Source organism: Bombus pascuorum, chromosome 15 (assembly GCF_905332965.1).
Source record: "Bombus pascuorum chromosome 15, iyBomPasc1.1, whole genome shotgun sequence".
Classification (NCBI taxonomy): domain Eukaryota; kingdom Metazoa; phylum Arthropoda; class Insecta; order Hymenoptera; family Apidae; genus Bombus; species Bombus pascuorum.
Window position 1 is genome coordinate 7,512,531 of NC_083502.1, and position 21,592 is coordinate 7,534,122.

The window sequence follows — 21,592 nt, forward strand, 5'->3', positions numbered from 1 at the left end:
ATGTATCTAAAATCGTGTTTCTCAACTTTTGTCGATAAGTTACACACACCAGCGTTTAATACCGAAATCAAATAAACGAGGGTAATGGAAATGGTAATAGAAAATTGATTGGCGATAATTGAATTTTAAAACTGTCTTTCTCTGTAAAGCACGAAGAACGTGACTTATTATGTTTCTTCTTTGTGATTCATACGTAATGTCGCATATAGAAAACGATAAAGCAACGATATGAGAACGCATTTCCTGAAACGCGTTCGCAGATAGAAGCGTGTAAAAATAAAACGACGATAAGGGCGGCGTTTCTAGAGCAAAATTACACGCGGCATACGTTAGAACGCGTTGATAACGGAACAGAACGATATGGGCCGTGGGCACTGCATATGCGGGCTGTAGTACACAGTACTACACACATTCCACAGGGAAATTCTATACAATCGCCCTAACGATGCATGAAGTTTGATCTGACTCACGCTACAAAAGAATCGAATCGTCGCGTTCGATTGACTGTGGAAAAAAAAAAAGAAAGAAACGTTCCGTGTAACGAAACGATTCCTCCGTTGAAACGGAGTTTACGCAAAACGAAAAATAAGGCGGTTAATACGGAATATAGAGGAATATAGAGATCTATCGAGATTGTTTCAGTTCGGACGAAGAGACGAAACGTTTGTTGGTGCGATACGATGCTAAATCCTGAAAAGTAACGAAATTCTCCTAAAGCTGAACGCCTCTCCTCTAAAATCGCGAGACCTCTTACGCGAAGATTCGATTTATGTCCTGAAAAACGAGTCAAGATGAACTTAAAGATCTCTGTTTCCTTTCTCCAAGACGGATGATATATTAACCGGCATTAAGGCCCTCCACGCGTACGAATCGCAGTCGTAATAGTAGTCAAAACAGCGTACCAGCCAATTCACGCTCGAATCATAAGTCACTGTCGATGCACCGAAATTTGTAGCATCTTTTCGCGAACCGTTGATGATGGCACCGTGCCACGATCTATTAGCGTCAAGACATTCGTGAAACATTGTACGATGAACCGTGAATAGGCGATAACTGGGTCGATCTCAGCCGATATAAAAGCATTTCTTCCCTCGCACGTGTTAAACTTTTCTTTCTTTCTTTCTTTCTTTTCTTCTTTCCTTTTTACTTTCTTTTTTTCGATATTTCATTTTTCGCTACCTATCGGAATTAATTATCCGATATTTTAAAAATATCGTTACGACAGAATTACAAAATTACCATACACGCGTCATAACGCTTCGTTGCTTGACAAATTTTTAGCTAACGATAATTACATTTACGATTTTACTCAACTTACAACAGACAATTTGCATCGTCTTCGCCTTCGTATTAAATTCCTTGCAACACTCCCCTTGTCCTTAGTTCGCAGAAACTCTATTACGGAATTACGATACAGCTGACTAATTAGTCCAAAGGTAACTGAACGTGCATTAAGCCGAACAAAACGAGAATTCTCTTTGTCAAATCTTTCCCTTTCTCTTTAAGCGCGAGCCAAGTGTCTTTGCAAATATTGCTGATGCTTTGCACCGAGGGTATCTCATTAAAATGAAACTCGCAGCTTCGAGCTCACAGAACGCGAATGACTTTCTAGGCTTCAATTATTAATGGTACATTCAATATTATATCGCCCTCTCTTTCATTCCAATCTTCAATTGTAACGCGAAATTACGAATCCTTTGAGCTGCGGCAAAATCTCATTTTGTTTGAGAAAAAGCGGACGAAATTATGACATTCCGTTTGATATTCTAATTATTCGACATGTATTAAGAATTGGATCATCTTGCGAAATAGTAAAATAGTAGTAGAATCGAGATAAATACTTCTCGTTTGAAATTTACGTCGTGGCGTTCTAACAAATTTAAAATCACGCATCGAATGTAAACTCGCGTCGAAATTCCAACAATAATTACAGCGTGTACCCTAAAATTCAACGTTTAATGTCTATCGAAACGGATAAAAGGAAAATACGTTGTTTCTGACGATTAATTTCCAAACGAGATGCGCGTCTAAAGAGACAAAACGCGCGGTTTCGTAAGAGAAACAACGGTAGAGGCAAAGACTTTTTCAAATTGAAATTAAACACGAAAAAGGTTGTTAGGGGCTTGCACGCTTAATCCCCGGAACCAAAGAATTATCTCGCAATTATTTTCTGAGCAAACACGCGCAGATTCCGTGCAATGAATAAATTCATCAAGAAAAACATAGCAGCGTTTCCCTCCGTAATATTTGCATATTAAAGTTAGTACGTTCAAAGAAGAACCCGCTAGTTTCTTTGCTCCTCCTATTATTTCTAGTTAAACAACGTCTGCGTAAACATGAAATAATGGAGTCGTATTTTTCTGCAAAAATTCGGAATTTAATAAATCTCCTTTAATTATCTATTTAACGTAAGTAGAAATTATTGCGGCCGAATGTCAAATATCGTGCGCAGATTCGTCAGAAATTTTCATTCGCTTTTCAACTTTGAAATTCATCTCACGCTACCTCGAAACAACTTCGTCAGCGTCGTTTTCGAAAACCTCGACCCGCTAAAGAATTCCTCTAATCGCTAATCTGTCCTGTTAATAGTTCCACAAACTCCGTCCAACCCACGCTCGCGGACCATTCCAAAAATATCTCCAACAAGTTCGTTGACCGACTAACCAGAAAAGGCAGGTATATCTAAAAAAAAAATTAAAAAAATAAAAAAAAAGCGTCGATCAAAATTGCCAATCGTAGCCAAAGCAACCTTTGAAAAGCGTTTGGTGAAAATGAAAAAGATTCAGGCGCGTGACAACGATCGCGAGTCGTCGCGCGTTTACATAGGAAGAAAAAAGGGAAAAAAGAGAAGAAGAAAAGAGATATAAGGTCGTTTCATTGAAACGAGACGACCCACGAACGTTTCATAAAGCGCGCGTCATACGCGTTCGAATAGTTGGCCAATAATTTTCCAATCTCGTCGGTTCAAGCGTTACAGATGGCGCCCGTAACTTCGAGCCGGAATCATCGAGATGATTCGATTACGGTCCGACGGATGCGATCGAAAAGCATTCACCGCGACCATTTTATTCCGACAAAAATCGACGCACCGTGAAAATCTCGAATCAATAGGATGTTACCGCTTGCTGGTACGTTTATTCTTCCGCGTTAATGGAGTGTGGGGAACGATGATGGCGATTAATCGACGTTCGGACGTATCGAGTCCACTGGATATCGTATAAACCGTACCAGCGTGGAATGTTTGTCTTTTGGACAAAGTAAAAACCGAAGATAATCTTTTGGAAGAATCGATTAGCAACGAAGCAACAATTTTTGCTGCTAGTGCTAGCTATAGTGCTGCTAGCGAGGCAACGATCGTCGAAGCGATAATTAGCGGGCCAACGATTAACGAAGTAACAATTTCTAGAGCAATAATTAGTAGGGCGACAATTTTTGAAACGATAATTAACGGGACAACGATTTTGTACGTGATCGTAATTCGATTCCGCCATGCACGATAAATATGCGTGGCATAATGACGTTGGCGGCGTTGATAAATGCAACAGCAATGGGGCTGAATGCCACGTCTATCTCGCTGTTCTCGATATTGCGTTTGAATGGACGATGGCATCGATCGCGCGTGACCGTCTCAAAGGGGCCGATCCTCCGCAACGACTAGATTCGCGCGCGATCCGATTCTCCCCCGTGACGCGATACCGTGTCTTCCAGCGCGATAACGGAACCATTGTCGCCTCGCCAATTGGAACACCGCGTCGCGTCTGCGAATTGCTCGCTGTCGATCGATAAATTATCACGACACGTTCCGGCAGGTATTCGTTGTTGTTGCTTTCTCCGATTCCATAGCCAACATCTTTCTTTCATACGCCGACACGGCACTCGCAAACTTTCTTTTACAATTTGCACGATACTGCGATCCGATTGCCTTTGTAATTATATAGCTTTTATAGTTTCTAAGGAAACGAAGAAGCAATTCGGAAAGAATGTTTCGCGCGTCGACTGTCAACTTCAGCGATGTTAAGACACGCTGGTCGAGCCACGAAACTACAACCAGAACGATTTACGATTTAATTTAACAGCCCGAATTCCACCCTTCTATCGTCTTATTGTTCAACTACGAGAAACTCATTGCCGATGGAGTCGTCGCTGTCCATTCGCTGTCCATCGTCACCTTGGTGCGCTTAAACCTATCGACGCTTTTCCCCACCCGTTTATCCCGCTGACACTACCTCGACCATCCAACTAGCCGGTTCTTCCGTGGAAACGTTCGAACGGAATAAAAGAAACGCTCTCGACCCTTCGTAAAAAAAATATTCCACGGTCCATCCACTGCGGTGCGTATAGGAAAGCGGAGCGAGCCGAACAAAAATGGGAAAAAAGGGAAATAATAAAAAGAGAAGGAGATGGATGGAACGCGATTGACACGAGTCGCTACAGGTTGGCACACGCGGCGTCGTATTCATCGATATAAATGCCGAACGATGGGCTGGAGGGGACGTGGGCTGTTTCGAGGCTGCGTCAAAAAGTTCAATCGACGGATGCGCAGCGATGCATTGGTAATGCACCCATCCGGAGCTTCGAGGCCAATTTGCCAGATAGAGGCAGACGGTGGAACGAAAGAGACGCGAGGATTCCCTGGCACGGAGGCACGATGTCCCTCTAGTAGCAATTACCAAGCATTCATCCCGTGGAAACGTCCCCCTTTTTCCCTCTCCCTCTGACACTGTCGGCGATTGGCCTTTCTGTTTGCCACGGAGTAATCAAAAATCAAGCGTCCAGTTACCTGACACGCAATTCCGACGTAGAAGCAAGAAACTGAGCCTATTGGTATTGGTATTATCGTGCGTAGACCGCGTTTGCCGCGCGCGCAATTCCCACCAACAGGCAAGACATTCGGCTCGTCGGTACATCGTACTGCGTAAATATTTGAACATCCGTTGCTACTTGATCGAAAGCTTGACAGTTTTGTTATATCTATTTTCGATGTTATTAATCGTTCGCTATTTTCGACTGCTACATAGGGACCATTGCCAACTAAATCCGGGCGATCACGAAGCTTGGTAGGGACACTTGTAAAGGTTCCCCATAAAATGGCGAAAGCCTATTTTTCGCAACAGCGCACACTAATTTAGCTGGGTAATTTTACGCACGAATAGAATTTTCTTATTCTCTCTCGCGAAAGATATCTCTTTCGGATTCTATAAAATATCGCGGTAAATTTTCTATATTTTCCAAGCTGTGTAATACGCTTGATAACGGAAACCTAACGTTTCGATTCGCGAAATTCCAGTTGAATTAATTTCTCGGCTTTTAAGGATAACGAAGACCTACGTACGATGCACGTCGAAAATCTAAATTACCAGGTACAGTTTGGACGTTTTAGAACTTATTCTGGCTTTTCGGTAACGATCGACGTCAGTGCGAATCAACGTTAGACCGCATTAGCGGAGAAACCTTAACAGATTCGCGAAACCTACAGTTGGTATACTCAAGTTACCGTGATACACGCTATCGCTTTCCTATTGTATACCTGCAACTCGCGGTATCGCAAAACTTGATATTCGAAACCTATCTCAGAACCATCGTTTCGTGAATTTATATCCGTATTGATTCTAACAACCGCCTCTCTTCGTCTAATCTTCCGTCAAACTTTACGTCTTTTTTCTCTTTTTACACAAATTCTCGAAATGCCGTATCGAACTTTAAAATCGAACTCCGTTTCCAAACGGATGAAACGCCGATCAAGACAGACGTGGACTGATCGTGTTACTCCGAATAGGCCAAGAACTGCGTCGCGCCAAAGATCCCCCAAATCTCGGAACGTCGTTTATCTCCTGCCGTAATTTCAAGGCCAGCGAAACGGACATTCTCCGCGATATCCATCAAAACGGGTCTCAAGAACGATCCGATTTAATTCTACCAGAATGCAGCACCGGTGGGTGTCAGTCTGCCTTAAGCCGGTGTTGGAAACGTGTCGCGAACGATGCCACCTAATTGTCCTATTATCGCGTGGCGTCAAGGATCGGAATCACTGGCTGTCAGGACGAGATCTATCGGCGTAGCGGAGTCGCGTACACGCGATCAAGACGTCTTATTAAGTAGGCGCATGCAGCCCACCGATAAATCTTCGGTTGGCACTGCTCCACTAGCAGACGTTCTGCTCGTCTTATTGCATATCTCGCGGACCGATGAAGTGGCGAAACCTAATTTCGTCCCTGGACGATCGCCTCCTCGGCGAATATAGACATCTTCGGATAGAATTATCGGACGATGTAGATATTTATGTACTATGCGAAGCTGGAAAGATGATTAGGGCGATGGCATAGGGGCAAAGGAAATATTAATCTCTGTATCTCATCGACGACTCTATATAGATTTATTTGTACGAGATACTCTCGTACAGGGCAAGTCACGTTTCACCATCTATATATTCACAGTCTATATCGATCTATAATTTCGTTTCTGTGATATCCTCCCATCCGATGTAACGATGGAAATATTTATATTTGTTTCTATCGATACCGGCATGATGGTACGGCGGAAAGTATCGGTAATCGAAATTCTACCACAATTCTAACGCCGCATTATCATCCAAATTTGTCTCTGTTTTAACATTTCATTGGTCCGCGTAAGTCGTCGACTTGTCTCTTGTTTGGGTTTTTAGATTTTCGTGGCTCGCGCTCTGTCTTCGCAACGGTAAAAATAAATGGTATACGTAGAAAAAAAAATTATCCACCAACGATAGGTTGGTGCGAGAGTTATCGAATTCGCAGCTCTGACGTGACCGTGGGTTGATAAAGCACACCTGTTCGGGTCGAAACGTCGGAGCAGTTACCGCGTGCGTCGAAATACCGACCGGAAAGTTAACCCCGCATGAAACGCGACGGCTCCTGAATATTTCAACTTCCCGTCAATCGCTCGAACCTCGGCAAAACTGTACGATATTGCCACGTACGCGATCGCGCGTACGTATACGAGGAAATAAAAAAATATATCTCCAACGATTTTTATAACGATAAATTTTTCATTGGAAGATTTCAAAAGAGAGCAGTTCGAATCGCTGAACTTTTCGCTGGAAAATTTATAGAAGAAGAAATTCCGATCGAAAAATTGTTCATTCGTATAGAGATACGCGTGTTTAAAGAAAACCATAGTTGATAAGAAGATACAGTTAGGAGTATTAACCTACACAGGTCTGCATAGAGAATGCCCGAATGGAATTAGAAGTACAGCCTCGTGAGTGTAAATGGTAAATCGTCAGTGTTTAGCGGTAAAACACACCAGAGATAGGATTAGTAAAGCTTCTATTAAAACCCTCTGAATTGCGCTTCGGATAGCAACAAAGTGGGGAAAATAGTTAATCGTGTTAATAAATCTCGATATTTCCTACAAACCCATAGTTCCCCAATTGTTTTCGATATTTTACGAAAATATAAAGTACACTTACGTAACACCCAACATCGCTTAACGAACTTGATATTTCACAAACATAATAGAATATAGTTTGTTGAAGATAAATATCCTGCTTTATCATAGATTTAACGATAGCTTGAATTACGAAATATACTGTATAACAATTACACATAATGCTATGCTAAACGGCTACTTGCTATGTACGAAACTACCAACACTCGCTAAAATACCATACGCATAAAAACATTACACATTTTATTAATCCAATTCCAGATAGAATATATGAAAATCGATAAAACTCTTGTACAGGATATTCAAAGACAAATATTATTTCAGCCAGTTATAGCAATGATTTTATGGAATAATAACAATAATTTAAAAAAAAAGAGGAGAAGTCGTACGAAGCACGATGAAATAAAAGATACCATTAGAAGGTTTCGATCGCAAGAAAGAATTCGAAAAATGAACGCGTAAACGGAATAATAACACCGCTTTCGTTCGAAATAACTGTAACCAACTTCGATTCTTTCCAAATCCCATTATTCCTTAGGAACGCCATTATTTCATAAAATCATTACCTCTTAAAGTATATTCATTCCCAAACTAGCCTGCACAAGAGAACACAGGTCCGAAACGTTAAGACTTCCCAAAAGTGTCGCATATGTTACCCAGAATTAATCGACTCGTTGGGTATGCGCGAGAGCGAGAAGAAAGGAGAAGCCAGCGGGCGCGATGACAAAATAATGATCATCGAAAAGCGTCTCGAGAGCATATTACACATGTGTGCGTGCATTATTCGAGAGAGAGAGAGAGAGAGAGAGAGAGAGAGAGAGGGTGAGAAAGAGGGAGAGAGAGTGAGAGAGAGAGGGAGGGAGGGAAAGAGAGAGAGAGAAACACAGTCGGCCACGCGACGCGACACACCAGTTTGACGAACAGCGTCACGTGGCCACTGACACGCAGAAGCAGAAAATCCGCGAGTAACGTCTGGTTGCGCACGTGTACGTCTATACAGAGTGATTGAAAAAGGATGAACGATATCTGTACAGAGAGTATCTTGGAAATTTTGACGCTATCGGTAAGAAGGCGATTCTACGTGAAAAATTAAATTTGAAAATTTATTTCACACATGTATATATATACGTAAATACGGTTAATTGCTGGTTGGGTGGGAGTAAATAATCAGCAGAAGGTTATTATACGTATGAAATTCTTTTCGCGTGGTATCACTCCTTGCCAATGTTGCTATGGTTGGTACGACACCCTGTATGGCGCGACATTAGACGTCGAGACAACGAAAAAGTTTAACTTGAAAAATAAGCCTCAAACGACATTAACGTATAAATTTCGCCTTTTTCGACACCCTGTACATGTGAAAGGGAGAGAAACGAAAGCGTAGAGAAAAGGGTACAACGTCGGCGAGAGGCGGAGGAAAAAGGAAAAAGCAAAGTTTGAAAGAGCGCCTGCTCCGACTGAACGCGTGTATCCTTGTCTCTCTCTAGCCCACGCGACGCGTACTCTTTCTCTCTCGCTCCAGCTTACGCGGTCCGCAACATCGTTCGCTTCTCTCTCTTCACGACGCACAGATCGATTCTTTCTTTCTCTCTCGCTCTCTCTTTCCTCGTCCACTCAGCTACACCCTTTCCTTTCCCTTTCTTCCACGACCGTGCACGACACCTCGCACACATTTACGAGGCACAGTAGTGCCACGCTAACTGGCCGGAATTTTGCTTCGTTAACTGGCCGTCGAGTTCTTCGAACTCTCTTGTACGCAACTAAATATCACTTATTAGCAAAGTTTGACGAGTCACTAGTTGTACGTTTAAAAATTCCTCTTCTTCTTTTTATAAACAGTTTACAGCAGTCTTTCATTTCGCTAGTGATCAATGCTCTCGCGTAAAAGCACCGGTTTGATGATAAAATAAGTACAGAATGGCTAGTCAAATTACACGAGAGCAACGAGTCGAACGATAAAAAGAAACTTCTACGACTGAGTTTCGTAAATTACGTAAGATCGGTCGGTTGATTATACCGATTGAAGTAAAATTGTAGCGTGTATAACCTACAATTTGTAATTTGTCGATACACGCGCGTATGATAGTGCAAACATCGGTAATAAACAATTTTCCAATATAGGAGTCGGTTGATTATCCTACTTTTAACGTAAACGCGTAAAAAACAAGTTTATAAGCCAATCTACGATTTCCAACTTTTCAACGCACAAACTACAGTAACAAGTTTGACGAATGAAATTATATTTGACGTAAAATACTAAATACTAAAAACAAGGATAGCTAGTAACTCGTTAATTCGCTAAATATACAAAGAAATCTAATATTATAAATACAAACAAACCATATATTATGTAACACATAGTAAACTAAATAAACTACATGTCACAACCAAATAAGGGATATTCCTACCTGACTCGCGCTCGTTACCAAAGATACTTAAAATTTCCTAAAACGATAGCTGTCTCGATAAGTGGCCAGACAGGCCCCCACCCCCCACTTTGCCAGTTAACGTGACGGTACGTATGCACGCACACAGTGGCGTACAATTCGTCGATAATTCCCATGTGCACAAACTCACCCGTTCATCCTGATGGTAGACGGCCACGTTGACGGTTCTCCCCGGGGCTGATGTTAGGTTAAGTGAACTCCCGCGTTCGACGTTTACGCGCACACGGTTCGCCAAAGTGTATATCCGGCAGGCGATCTCAGCGACGACACGAGGACGCAGCGAAAACAACAGGTTGCATGTGACGGCGGTACAAATATGGCGGCGAAAAATATCGCCGTTCGACCCGGCGCGATGTAAACTCGCGGCTGAGAACGCGTGCACAGGCTTAGGCACACTATCAACGATCGAGTATCTCTTTCTCGCGCGGTTCGCGTATACGTTGCGTGTCCCTGTCGCTTGTAACCTTTTTTTCCTAACGTCTGCCCGCAATGTCTCTGTTTGTTCCTTTCTCCCCTCTCTTTTTGCTGTCTGGTCGACCCAAGGGGATTCGTCTGTCCCTCGAGACTCACTGTTTTCCCGTCCTCCGTCGAAAAATGCGGAAGAACGTAAACGCCGCACCCGAACGCTACCGCACTCGTCGCCGTCACCGCCTCGATCGACGCGAACGTTCGAAACGATGCGAATCACGAGCTCTCGTGCGGACACACACGCGGACCCGTCCACCACGTACACGGAGAAACGCGAGTCTCGGCGAAGAACCGCCGGTTCAGGGAAAAGAAAAAGGGAGTCCGAGGAGAACACGGATCGTACACACGACTCACGCACGCCGAATCGTCGTCACGAGCGACAGGAGACACGCGCTGCCACTTTTGGGCCGTGGCATTTCGCGAGACAGATGCACTCTGTGCTGCATCCAGTTGCGCACGATGCTGACACCTGATGGCGATTTCAAGCGGCACGGTTAAGAACGACGCGGTTGCAGTAGTTGTACCGACGAACGATTACCCACTGATTTTATGTACGAACGTGCCTCGTCTGTTCTTACATGACGTCACATGTTCTGTAATACCGACCGTTCGAAAGTTTTATTACGCCCTCTGCAACCTACAATATCGCGTCGAGTATAATTAGTCCGTTTGAACACGCTCCGTTCATTTGAACAAAACTTTAATTAGTGCTCGATTAATTAAAGTGCTGGTGATCGAATTTATCCATTTGAACGTGAAGTACCGTTATGTAAACGAGAAATCGTAAGTAATACTAAAGAGAATTGGTGATCTCTTGCTTATTACTCGAATTACTTGTCCCGCCAATTAACCCCACTACTCCTCCTTTCTTTCTTAACCTCGCTACAATTAAATACGATAGACGTAATGTCCCCCTTTTGTCGAATAAAACAACATCGATAATTAAATTACTAATTGAAATAGAACGATAATCATAAATGTAAATGTTAAACATAACTTTAACCATCTATCTTGGGCTATCCTACCTTAACTAATTGTCTTAAACATTTTAAACTATTCGTTTAAAACAATTAAATTATTAGTTTATTTTCATAACATTTCTAAACATCGTTTATCATATTTAATAATTTATTAATTGCGTACAAATACACTAGACACTCACTACTGGACTGTAGACGGAGTTCAATTTCTCGTCTACGTCTCGTGCAATAGATGCAACCAAATCGAAGGCAATGAGATCTTATCGTCTATTCAGTTGTTCTACGATTGGTGAGTCGCATGGTTTGGAATTTTTGGTGATGGGTTATTGAAGTATGTACATTTGAGTTGAAATGCCAAGTGAACAATCACGATTTTTACCACGGTCATGCGCGGTATCACCACTTTCGATAATTATCTTTCGCTGATTTTATCGAAAGATATTTGAAAGATACGTGTAATTAACGAACTCTAATGGGTTCTTCTGTTCCCAATATATAATAACGTAGGCTGCTCTTTCCATTATAATTTGTCCGTTAGGTTATCGATAAATTGCACTGCGAGTTTCCGAGCCATACTTCCTATATACTTGATAGCATATAATTAATAGAATTGATTTGACAATACGAAGATTAATTACGACATATCATTATGAATAACGGAAATCAGAAGCACGTGATAAAATTCTGAAAAATCTGTAATTGTTGTGACGACTCGATGACGAGATAAGATATCGAAGCTTAAGCGACCGCTTAAGAAATGAAAATGACCCTGCTTTACTATACACCACACACGATCGATACCCTTCCCGCAAGAAATGCCTAGGCAAATGCGTTCAACCTTCTACCATCTTCTAACATCCCTATAAGGTTGTTTATTCGTTCTCTGTTCTCGATGTTCGATTCTCGGATTTGTCTTCGACCAGAGCCATTTCTCCGTCGTTCTTGATCCGTTTTAACACGCAAATAGAGCTCAATGAAACATCGTAGTACAAGTGTATTGATATAACTAACGCATACTTGTTTCCTGTTACCGGCATCATGAACTATCACGCGAACTCTTGCCTTCATACTTTCCTGATCATGTGTGGCCCAATGTTTCGAAGTTCGCGTGGTTACTAGTATTACTAACATAGAGTTCGTATACTAACTGGAAGACAGTTCGCAAAACATTGGTTTCTATGACGCTTGTGCAGGTATACTCTCGTACGTTTATATGTATAGCTTTGCTTGTATTAGGAACACACGACGTCTATTTTGCTTCTAACTCTTTGAACTTTGTTTATATTTGTAAAAAAGAGCTAAATTATTTCAAGGAAAATAATAAATAACGAAATATCAAGTAATAGAATCCAGAATGACAAGTTCCACGTTTTCTTATAGAACTACCAACAACTCCCAATAATACTCCATTACTGAACGACGCTTTTAAAATTTTTAAAGAATCTAAAAAACTAAAGAATTAACTATCAACAAACAGAATATCCATATCAATGTGAAGCTGTTTATACATAAACATACGCTTCCCTGAAAGCTCAGTCCTGTTCCAAAGAATTTTTGCGCATACATGATCTCCTGGTGTCACGCAAACTCCGTTTCGAATCAAATGGCTGCCAATGCCACAGTCAATCATGAACCTGCAACGAGGGGATTTTATAAAACTGTTGATTTCCCTACATCAAAAGTTTCGATAAGTTTTATATCGCGAAGCGATATCTTGAATAATAAACGTAGAAAAGACACGTTGCGTCGATATATCGAGGAGAAATTTAAGGTCCGTTTAATGCGTATTTGTCTTAACCGCTAACCTTTGCTCGACTGTCGCATTGACGTTCAATGGCGGGCATTTTAAAAACGCTTCGAAGGCCCACGAACATTTTGTTTCCATCTCTGTAGCTTCCACGGCTAGAAAAGCGACACAGAGGCACTCTTGAGGAATATCCGTTGCCATTGCTCCTCTTTCGTTTGCGTTCCTGATTCTTTAGCCGTTTCTGTTTCTTTCAAAGTCACTGAAGCGGCAAATCCTTCTACCCTCCGGGAGCTTAAGGGCGGATACTCGAGTGGATTCGGATCCGCGCGTTCGATGCATTCCTGATCCTCCTGGAATCATCTTCAGAAACAAACTCAACTTCGACAAACTCTCGGTTTCAGAGAAACCAAATCGATCGCATCGACCGCGTCTCAACGTTCGAACTATAATGCTGTTAAAGACTCGAATTTCTTCTCATTTATGTATCGTATATATTAGAATTTTCTTGCCACACGGTATTTTAGTCTCCAAAAATTTTTAATGCTTTGCTGTTTTACCGCTCAAATTAAAAGTTACTTGTATATTTGAAAATATACTCGACGAATTTAATGAATTTTTTGAAAAGATAGTCAACTTCTCACTCTATTGTATAATAATTTACCGACTAACAATGTTAGCGAATAGAGAAGCAAGAAATTGCAGGTTACAGATTTACGCTGCAGAATTTTACAATTGTACGTCAGATGTATATTTAAAACTCTATCGCGTTCCCGCCCAATCTGTCATCGTTATACGATATAATTTATTTATTGATTGTTGATTTATGACTTAGGATCTAATATAGTAGTATTAGTTCAGTCGGGCGAGACGATCTACGTTGGTAGAACGATAGCTACAAACAAAGTTCTCGTAAGATCTAGATTGTCGACCGAATCACGTGCAAACTAAATGTAAGGGGACATTATCGCTAATTTCTAAGGAAGGAAATGCTCGAAGGACATATATGGTTTCACAGGGGATGAGTCGACTTTACACGTTGCCATGCTACCCTGGTCGAAGCTGTTTCGTATTACACGTGCCTGTAAGCTTGAAACACCCTGGACAACATCGAAAGCGGTTCCATCGAGCCTGTTTCGAGGAAACGCTCGTGGATAGAGCATCCCGTTCATAATTTGATGCCTATGCCCGTGTAAAATTAGCATATTAATAAGAAAGACGGCGACAGCGGTCAGGATAGCAGGATGAAATGGCAGGAGGATGATCGTCGAGGCGCCTCCTTCCAGTTCCGAGGATCCTTCGTGGCTCTTCTCCTCGTCTGTGTTCCTAGTGATCGAGTCTCCGCATTTAGAACTCAATGAAGCGGATCTAATTGCGGTTATTACGACGATACCTGGACGTTTAGTCCGTACAGTCTTCAGAGATTCGTGCAATCGGTTTTTTATACTTGAACACGCTAATTTAAAAGTCGTTCCTTATAATTACACTTGACAGCTTAAATTTAGAATAAAAATGTTATTTAACATTGGTTATTTCGTTAGTATCGGTATTAGAATTTTTGTTATTTACAAGAATCGTACAGATTTCGTTAAAGAAAAGTTACTCGATCGAACTAACGGACTGTCTTACAGCTACGTGGATGATCCTTTCGATTCCACGATTCTTCTTGATCACATACAACGTATTTGACAAATGCAATACATACGAACATTTTCTAGTGGACGGATGAAGTTTGTTATTATTAATTTTTATTATAAGAACGACGAACGTGGGAACAGGTAGGCGCGTTTTAAAGAAACTCGAATACCAACCTGTTTCCGGGGCGAAACTCCGAAGCCACCATGATCTCCTGTTAACAGAGATATCACTTTTCATTTTTTTCATATCTCATCGTGGACTTTCGGTGGTTTGGGGTCGAGAAGCTAACCCACCCACCACCTTCTTTCTCTCTTTCGTCCATTCCGCGAGAGAAACGCAAGTTCCTTACTCTGAACTCCTCTTCGAACATCTACAAATTATTTACACAACGCTTGACCTAGAAAAAAAGTTTCCTGTTACGTACAAAGATAAAATTAGTTTGAAATTAGCATCGTTGATTCTTATTTGTTTTCGCGATGAAAAAGATGAAATTCTGAAAAGAATTTTGGAAAGGATTTATACGCGATGAATATCGTTAGACGTATAACGTCCATGTTCTCGTGGACAATCGGAAAAAGAGGAGAAACAGACAGGGCTGGCTAGACAGACGTTAGGGTCAAACACCTGATTATCTCTCGTTGTATTCGCGTGTCTCGTTCGATGGAAACGAGTCGCTCTGCGAATTCCTGCGACCCTGCTACCAACCGTATCGTGATTTGCTCTTGATGCTGCCTTTTCTCCCTTTCTTTTCACCGTTCACGTGGCCACAACGCGAAAACACCCAATCACCATACGCGAGACAATAGCTGCGAAACATGGACTCCTGGTTCCGGATGTATCGAGAACGATTCGACTTTCTCCTGAATTCTGGTATCTCCAAACCCTCAACAAACAGTTCAATGAAACTGTAACGTCTCTTTTAAGCGATTTAACCTATTACGATATAGCGTTTACAAGACCGTTCAACCATCTCTTATATCATATTCTTAGTTAGCTGGTCAATAAGACAATATTTGGTTATATGAAAATTGCGTTCGACGCGATTATAGAAATTTGTAAATTACATCCGTACGTTGGTATTCGTATAGATGTTGTAAGTGGTTATTACAACGAGAAAATCGACCGATATAGCTGCGTCGAGAATGGAGATGCAGGCCAGGAAGGAAGACGCACGAGCGACATGACGCGAACAGAAGCGTATTTGGTGCCATATTACATGCGCAGTGTAAACAACTCCGTTACATCGACATAGCAGGGAAATAAGGCGGACGAAGAGGTACCCTGGCGGGAAACCGGCGAACCAGAGGCACATATCGGCGCGAAGCAGAGCCTTTAAATATTCTCTCAACAGTCATACAAGCCACATCCGTCTTTCAGTCAGTTTTGCGTCTCAATTTTACCCACCTTATATTTTAACGTTCATCAGAGTTACGATTCAGCGAATATTCTTCTACACTCGCTTCAACGAATTTGAGATTCTTTGATTTTTGCTTCGACGAAATTTATCGTATCGCGACTAAGTCGATAAAGGAAGAATAACGATTGGCAGACGTGATTCTAGGCAAAGTAGAAATCGATAAAAAGTTATTTATCCTATATTAGAGAGACTTTGCGAAAGACCAGGAATATCGTTGTGTGGTAGATTCACCGTTTGCGATATGTAACATAGATAGGCGAATTCGTATCTTTCATATATCGTTAGATAGGAAAACAGGATGTTCAAGAGCTTCGGATTATGGCGTACTCGTCATATTTTCATGGAGTTTGGTATCTCACCATGGCAACACCCTAGCGGCCATCGCGAGCCGGCAATTACGAGTACGCGCTATTGAAATACCATTACGTGGAAGATATCATTGGGCGTATCTGAAGGGAAATTGTACTTGTAGATATTTATCTGTATATACGCGTACGATAATGACTTCACATTGATATTATATCCTTAATTCGTGATTACTTTGCATGCTCGAAGAATTTCTTTATCGCAATTACGTGATACTCGATAAGAAGAATTTTGTCAATAAGAAAATTTAATAGGAATCACAGAGAAACGAACAATTTCGTATATTAAAAATAAATAAATCGTTTTTCTACGTTCGTTACGTTAACATAACTTTTAATTGAAAAAAAGATCATGGACTTTGTGCGACATAATGTTTCTCAACAAGAGCAGGATATCGTCCGAGGTAGCAGAGTCCTTCAAAACGTACATGATTCGAGAATCTTATATTCACCTTGCAACATCTGATGAGATCCTGTTCGAAATGCGTAGATGTGCCTCGTTGAAGAAAAAGCGTAAGGGAATGAATGAATATGTGGGACGAAATAACGTTTCGGTATTTCGACTGAAACAACGGTGAAGCGAGGAAAAAGATGGGAGATATTTCAACTTTGATACTTGACACTTGCAAGTTAAGCTCTCTAGATTCTTGAAAAAAGAGTGCACATTTATTTTCAAAATGTTATACATTCGTGTAATAATAATCGCATAAAAATATCAATCCTTTAATTACATGCAACGTGTAAAGTATACCAGACGACCGGAGACTATGTAAATCTATCTTTTCCAATTAACGAATCGAACCACGTTGAGGTCCACCTTCCTTCCTCGTAAACCACTTTATTCATTGCGAGTGAAGCGCACTCAGGCCATCCACGGCTAATTTCTCCGCGTATCTCATCGCTTCGACAACCTACCTACAAAAACGCTAGAAACCACGCACGCAGTGTTTTAAGAAGAACTTTCGGCGAGGACTACTCTTACGATCTCTCGCAACCTCTGCGCCCCTTAAATGTCTGCAATATCTGTAAAATCACATTTTTGCAGCTTGGAAATATTTTCGATTTTGATATCGTTAATATCTAAATACGAATCGATCAACGTTCGATATTCTGTACGATGATTCGTACATACATTTAAATCACAAGATGCTTTGGAACACATACGACATTAAAAAGGAATACGCATCTCAAGATGAAAAATCTCGCTTCTTCGATTTATCTCCGATCGAACGAACCATTCATTTGTACCGTATTACTTACGATCGTAAAAACCCGTTTTCGCCCGCTACGAGCCACGAGCCACGATCCACGATCCACGAGCCACGATCCACGATCCACGAGCCACAAGCCACGAGCCACAAGCTACGCAGCCAATGCAATATATCTTAAGAGTATTTGGTGGGGATAGTAGGGGGGTAGGCCCTTGGCGGCCCTTCGGCGGGACCAGGAGGTGTACCAACACGGGCGGAGAGTTCCCAAGGCCACACGAGCTCCATCCAAGTGCTGCGATCCTGCTGAAAATGCGTGGGCGCGGTCTCCCCGAGGGCTGGCCTCGGCCAACGAAGGTCGCACCCTTTTTCGACTGGCGTGCGCCTGGCCCTTTCGTCCAACCTCGTGCGACCATCTGTCCCCTACCCAGCCGCGCGCGCGACCGTTGTCCTCCGACCTCTCCACCTTTCTTCGCGAACGATCCTGAAGGAACGGCTCGTCCCGCCGTACAGTATCAAGGCGCAGGCGCGTGCAACTATGCCACGTGGCTGTCGGCATCCCTTTCACGGGTTTCCATAAATTTTACCCTCTGATCGTTATATGGTAGAGACAGCGGAAAGATTTACGAAGATGGGTAACGCACGAAACGAGCGATATTATCGTATATCGGTTTTCTAAATATTTCTATCGACTGTCGCATTGACGTTCAATGGCGGGCATTTTAAGGATACGTAGGATACGTATACGCATTCGGTGTACTTGTGCATTTTCCAGTCACCCCATAAGCGCATAGACATCTCGTTCGATTTTATACTTCTTATTTACATGTCCGTAGGTTGGTCGTATTAACGTTTTAACGAACTAAATATGCGAAACGTAGCATATAATATAGGATATGGTGAAAAATAATATAATGCTCAAAGACGACTAGAAAATACAGAGAACGAATGACATCGATAAACAATAATGGAAGAATAGATACAAGTCCCGCGGGTACAATACCAAATTGCTTTCATTCGCCATCGAGATCGTTCAACTCCACCCTCCAAATTGCTTTCCATAACGCGTATTCACCGATTATATCAACGCACACACGTTACAACCCCTCACGCATGCTCCTACCCCATCGACGAACAGTGGGATTGTTGAAAAGGAGAACACTGTTGCGCAATGCGGCATGCGCGATTCATTAGGACGCTCTCCACCTCTTTGGGGTTTCGAAGCCTATGTTTACGCATGCCAGTGTCGATTTGCCGGCCTACCAGACCCGCCTGGAGGGTCGATTTCAACTTTCTAGTGGCAACTTTCCCGCACCGTGGTACACGACCAGTGGTCCGACAAATCTGAGAAAATTAATTCATATACACGTGGATATAGATATTTGATATATTTTAAAACACATTTCGTGTCCTGTTCTAAGCTCGAATCGTATGAAACGCGTTAATTGAGAATGAATTGAGAGTGCTTGTGTCTTACGAGTCTAAGAAATTGAGAGAGAAATATCTGCAGGACCGTATTACGCAGGATGTACGTCCAATTGAAAGAGACATTTCTGAGAAATATCGGTGATTCGGAACATTTCCAGCTGCCAGCTTACCCGATGTACCGAATTCGCGTCATACCCGAGAGTAGAAACACATAACTCCATCGGTGGTTGCAGCCACTAAATCACCTCGGAACAACGTCCATCGCTCGGTGTCTCGTCCGCGAGCCGCTGCAACTGCAACTAAAATCCCCGCTGTTCCCATTGGCGGCGGTGTCCAGCGCCAAGGCCAAGTTCATCGAGATCGAGCTGCCCGTCTCCTCGTCCCTGGGTCGGTTCCTTCGCGTTTCTGTGTTCCTGTTCAAAGAGCGGGGGCGGCTCCCGCGGAGGGCAGGCCGTCAAACTCGCGGGGCGGAACCATGACACGAAGAGGCGGTGCGGAATCGCGACCTCGTGGCGACGAGCACCGGGTACAAATCGTACCGATCGTCCGCGGCGTAAGATCGGATTCCAACGGCGGCTACGTTGCTCGCCGCGGGGTCTTCGGTGGTCCGAGCGAACAGGTCAACGCCACGCCGAGCACGTTGCTCCTGGATGGAAGGCAGCTCCAAGACGGAAACGCCCAGGCGTTAGGTGTATCTGCGTGGCGTCGCTGATGTACGCCCAGAAGACGTTGTGTAGGTGCACCTTCTTAACCCCAAACTTGGTGCTACGATCGGATATGGTTGATCGGATGTGACCGTCTACGGATGAATAGGGGAACGGATGAACGTGTTTTTCGATATGTTTATGCATACGTTTATGGATACAATTTGCAGATTCGTAGCTGTAAATTCAGAAACAGTGGCAAGATATTGCACCGTGATTACGAAATATATCGTCACGTTATCGCGTTTATCGTAATATTTACACACTCTTTAATCGGTATATCAAATTCTATATTGTTCGACAGTACGTACTTTTATGCGGCTTGATCGATCGGCTGTGATCGTGATCTGTGGGCGTATAGGGGAACGGGTGTGTGTGCTTTCGGGCATAGGGGTATGATTTAAATATTGGGAAAGGATTATACAGTGACTACGACACATATATTTCCACGCCGTTGTATTTATTGTAACGTTTAGGTATTAATTGATTAGGTTCACGAACGTTCAAGTAGAATGCACAAATTAGCAAGACGGAGTACAGAATGGACCGATAGAACGTTACATACGTAGGAAAGCGCTAGAATTGGATATTTTTCAAACGTTCAGTACTATTGACCGTAGAGAAAAAAACTCTCGAAACGCTTGCTTCGTACAATGATAACGCTGATTTATATAACCTAGACTTAATTACACCGCGTTAGTTAGTCCTAATTGGTAGGTACTAATTCATGGAAGTAGTACAATGTTATAAACGAGGGAACGGATTCCGTGATTGAGAGAGCTCGTTTAAGCAGGTTATATAAATGGAGGAAATGAGAGGTTCACTGGGCGAGGATTCAGGAAGTGAATTTCACGGAATGAAAGGAAACGTACGATTACACTTTCTAACGTTCTATTATCATTTATTATCTGTAAAACGTTTCTTCTATCTTTCCATGGCAGCTTGATAAATATTTCACGCGTGTTGTTGTCGCGAGAATTTACGATCCTCCTAGATCGAACGCGAAATCCAGTGTCTAGAAACTGATAGAAGCATAACGATCCTTTCTAATATCGTTAACCTACGATATTTAAAGTTATTTAAAGTTCAATCAAGAAAATAGATTATACATCGTATTGTACGTAGTAAATTATACAAATCAGATTGCGTTTCGCGATGACGATGGATTCAGCGAAAGAAGAAGTCCGAAATAAATTATTTACAGCTTGATACTATTCGTCGTAATGATCCTATATACGGTATATATGGTATGCGGTATATAGAATTATATAATTGATCATACAACAAAAGGTTCGGCACGAATTGAAGATAAATTATTCGTAATATATATATATGTGTATATTATAATACCAAACCACCAAAGGCGATGGAGTTTCTCAAGGAGCGATAACAAGTGATACGAAATGGAGAAGACGATAAGCTCGTAATTGGTTAATAAGCTCCTCTCGCAGAATATTTCAGAAAGCACTGTAAAGCGATCTACGTGCACCGAGGGGGTCCATAAAGAGCATCATTCGTCCATCCCATTGGAATAATCCCACCCCCGGGTCGAGGCACATAACGACACAATCCATTAATCCTCCGAACCGCCTCCTGGCGGAGAATGAACCGGACTGGTGCCAGCCCCAGGGGTAACGCACCCCAATTCTCTGTCCGAATCATCTCCTCGACGTTCCTCCTCCCCTGATCATCTTGTTTACTCTTGTATTGTCTAGAACCATCGTTGATCGTCTCTTTATCGACGCGTTAATCATCGTAAATGTTTAACTCC

At 42.3% G+C, this 21,592-nt stretch overlaps 1 protein-coding gene and 1 long non-coding RNA gene across 8 annotated transcripts in view; both read right to left on the reverse strand.

Moving 5' to 3' along the window:
* LOC132914430 (polypyrimidine tract-binding protein 2) overlaps positions 1 to 10,139 on the reverse strand; it is a 442,018-nt gene extending 431,879 nt beyond the window's left edge. For 3 of the 7 annotated variants that reach the window (XM_060973559.1, XM_060973557.1, XM_060973554.1), the window contains exon 1: positions 10,000 to 10,112. Coding sequence is in view for 1 of the 7 variants with exons in the window: in XM_060973551.1 (XP_060829534.1) it covers positions 10,000 to 10,007 (8 nt within the window). In the remaining 6 variants the exon portion in view is untranslated. Of the gene's footprint in view, positions 1 to 9,999 lie in introns of all 7 variants that reach the window. The other 4 variants (XM_060973551.1, XM_060973544.1, XM_060973546.1 and 1 more) reach the window with 4 other exon arrangements.
* A 1,535-nt stretch (positions 10,140 to 11,674) lies between these two features.
* Positions 11,675 to 15,093, reverse strand: LOC132914451 (uncharacterized). Its single transcript, XR_009659596.1, has 3 exons — positions 14,873 to 15,093; positions 13,123 to 13,414; positions 11,675 to 12,951 (listed from the first exon to the last, which is right to left on the reverse strand). It is a non-coding gene; the product is annotated as an uncharacterized LOC132914451 (long non-coding RNA).
* Between the last annotated feature and the right edge of the window lie 6,499 nt (positions 15,094 to 21,592).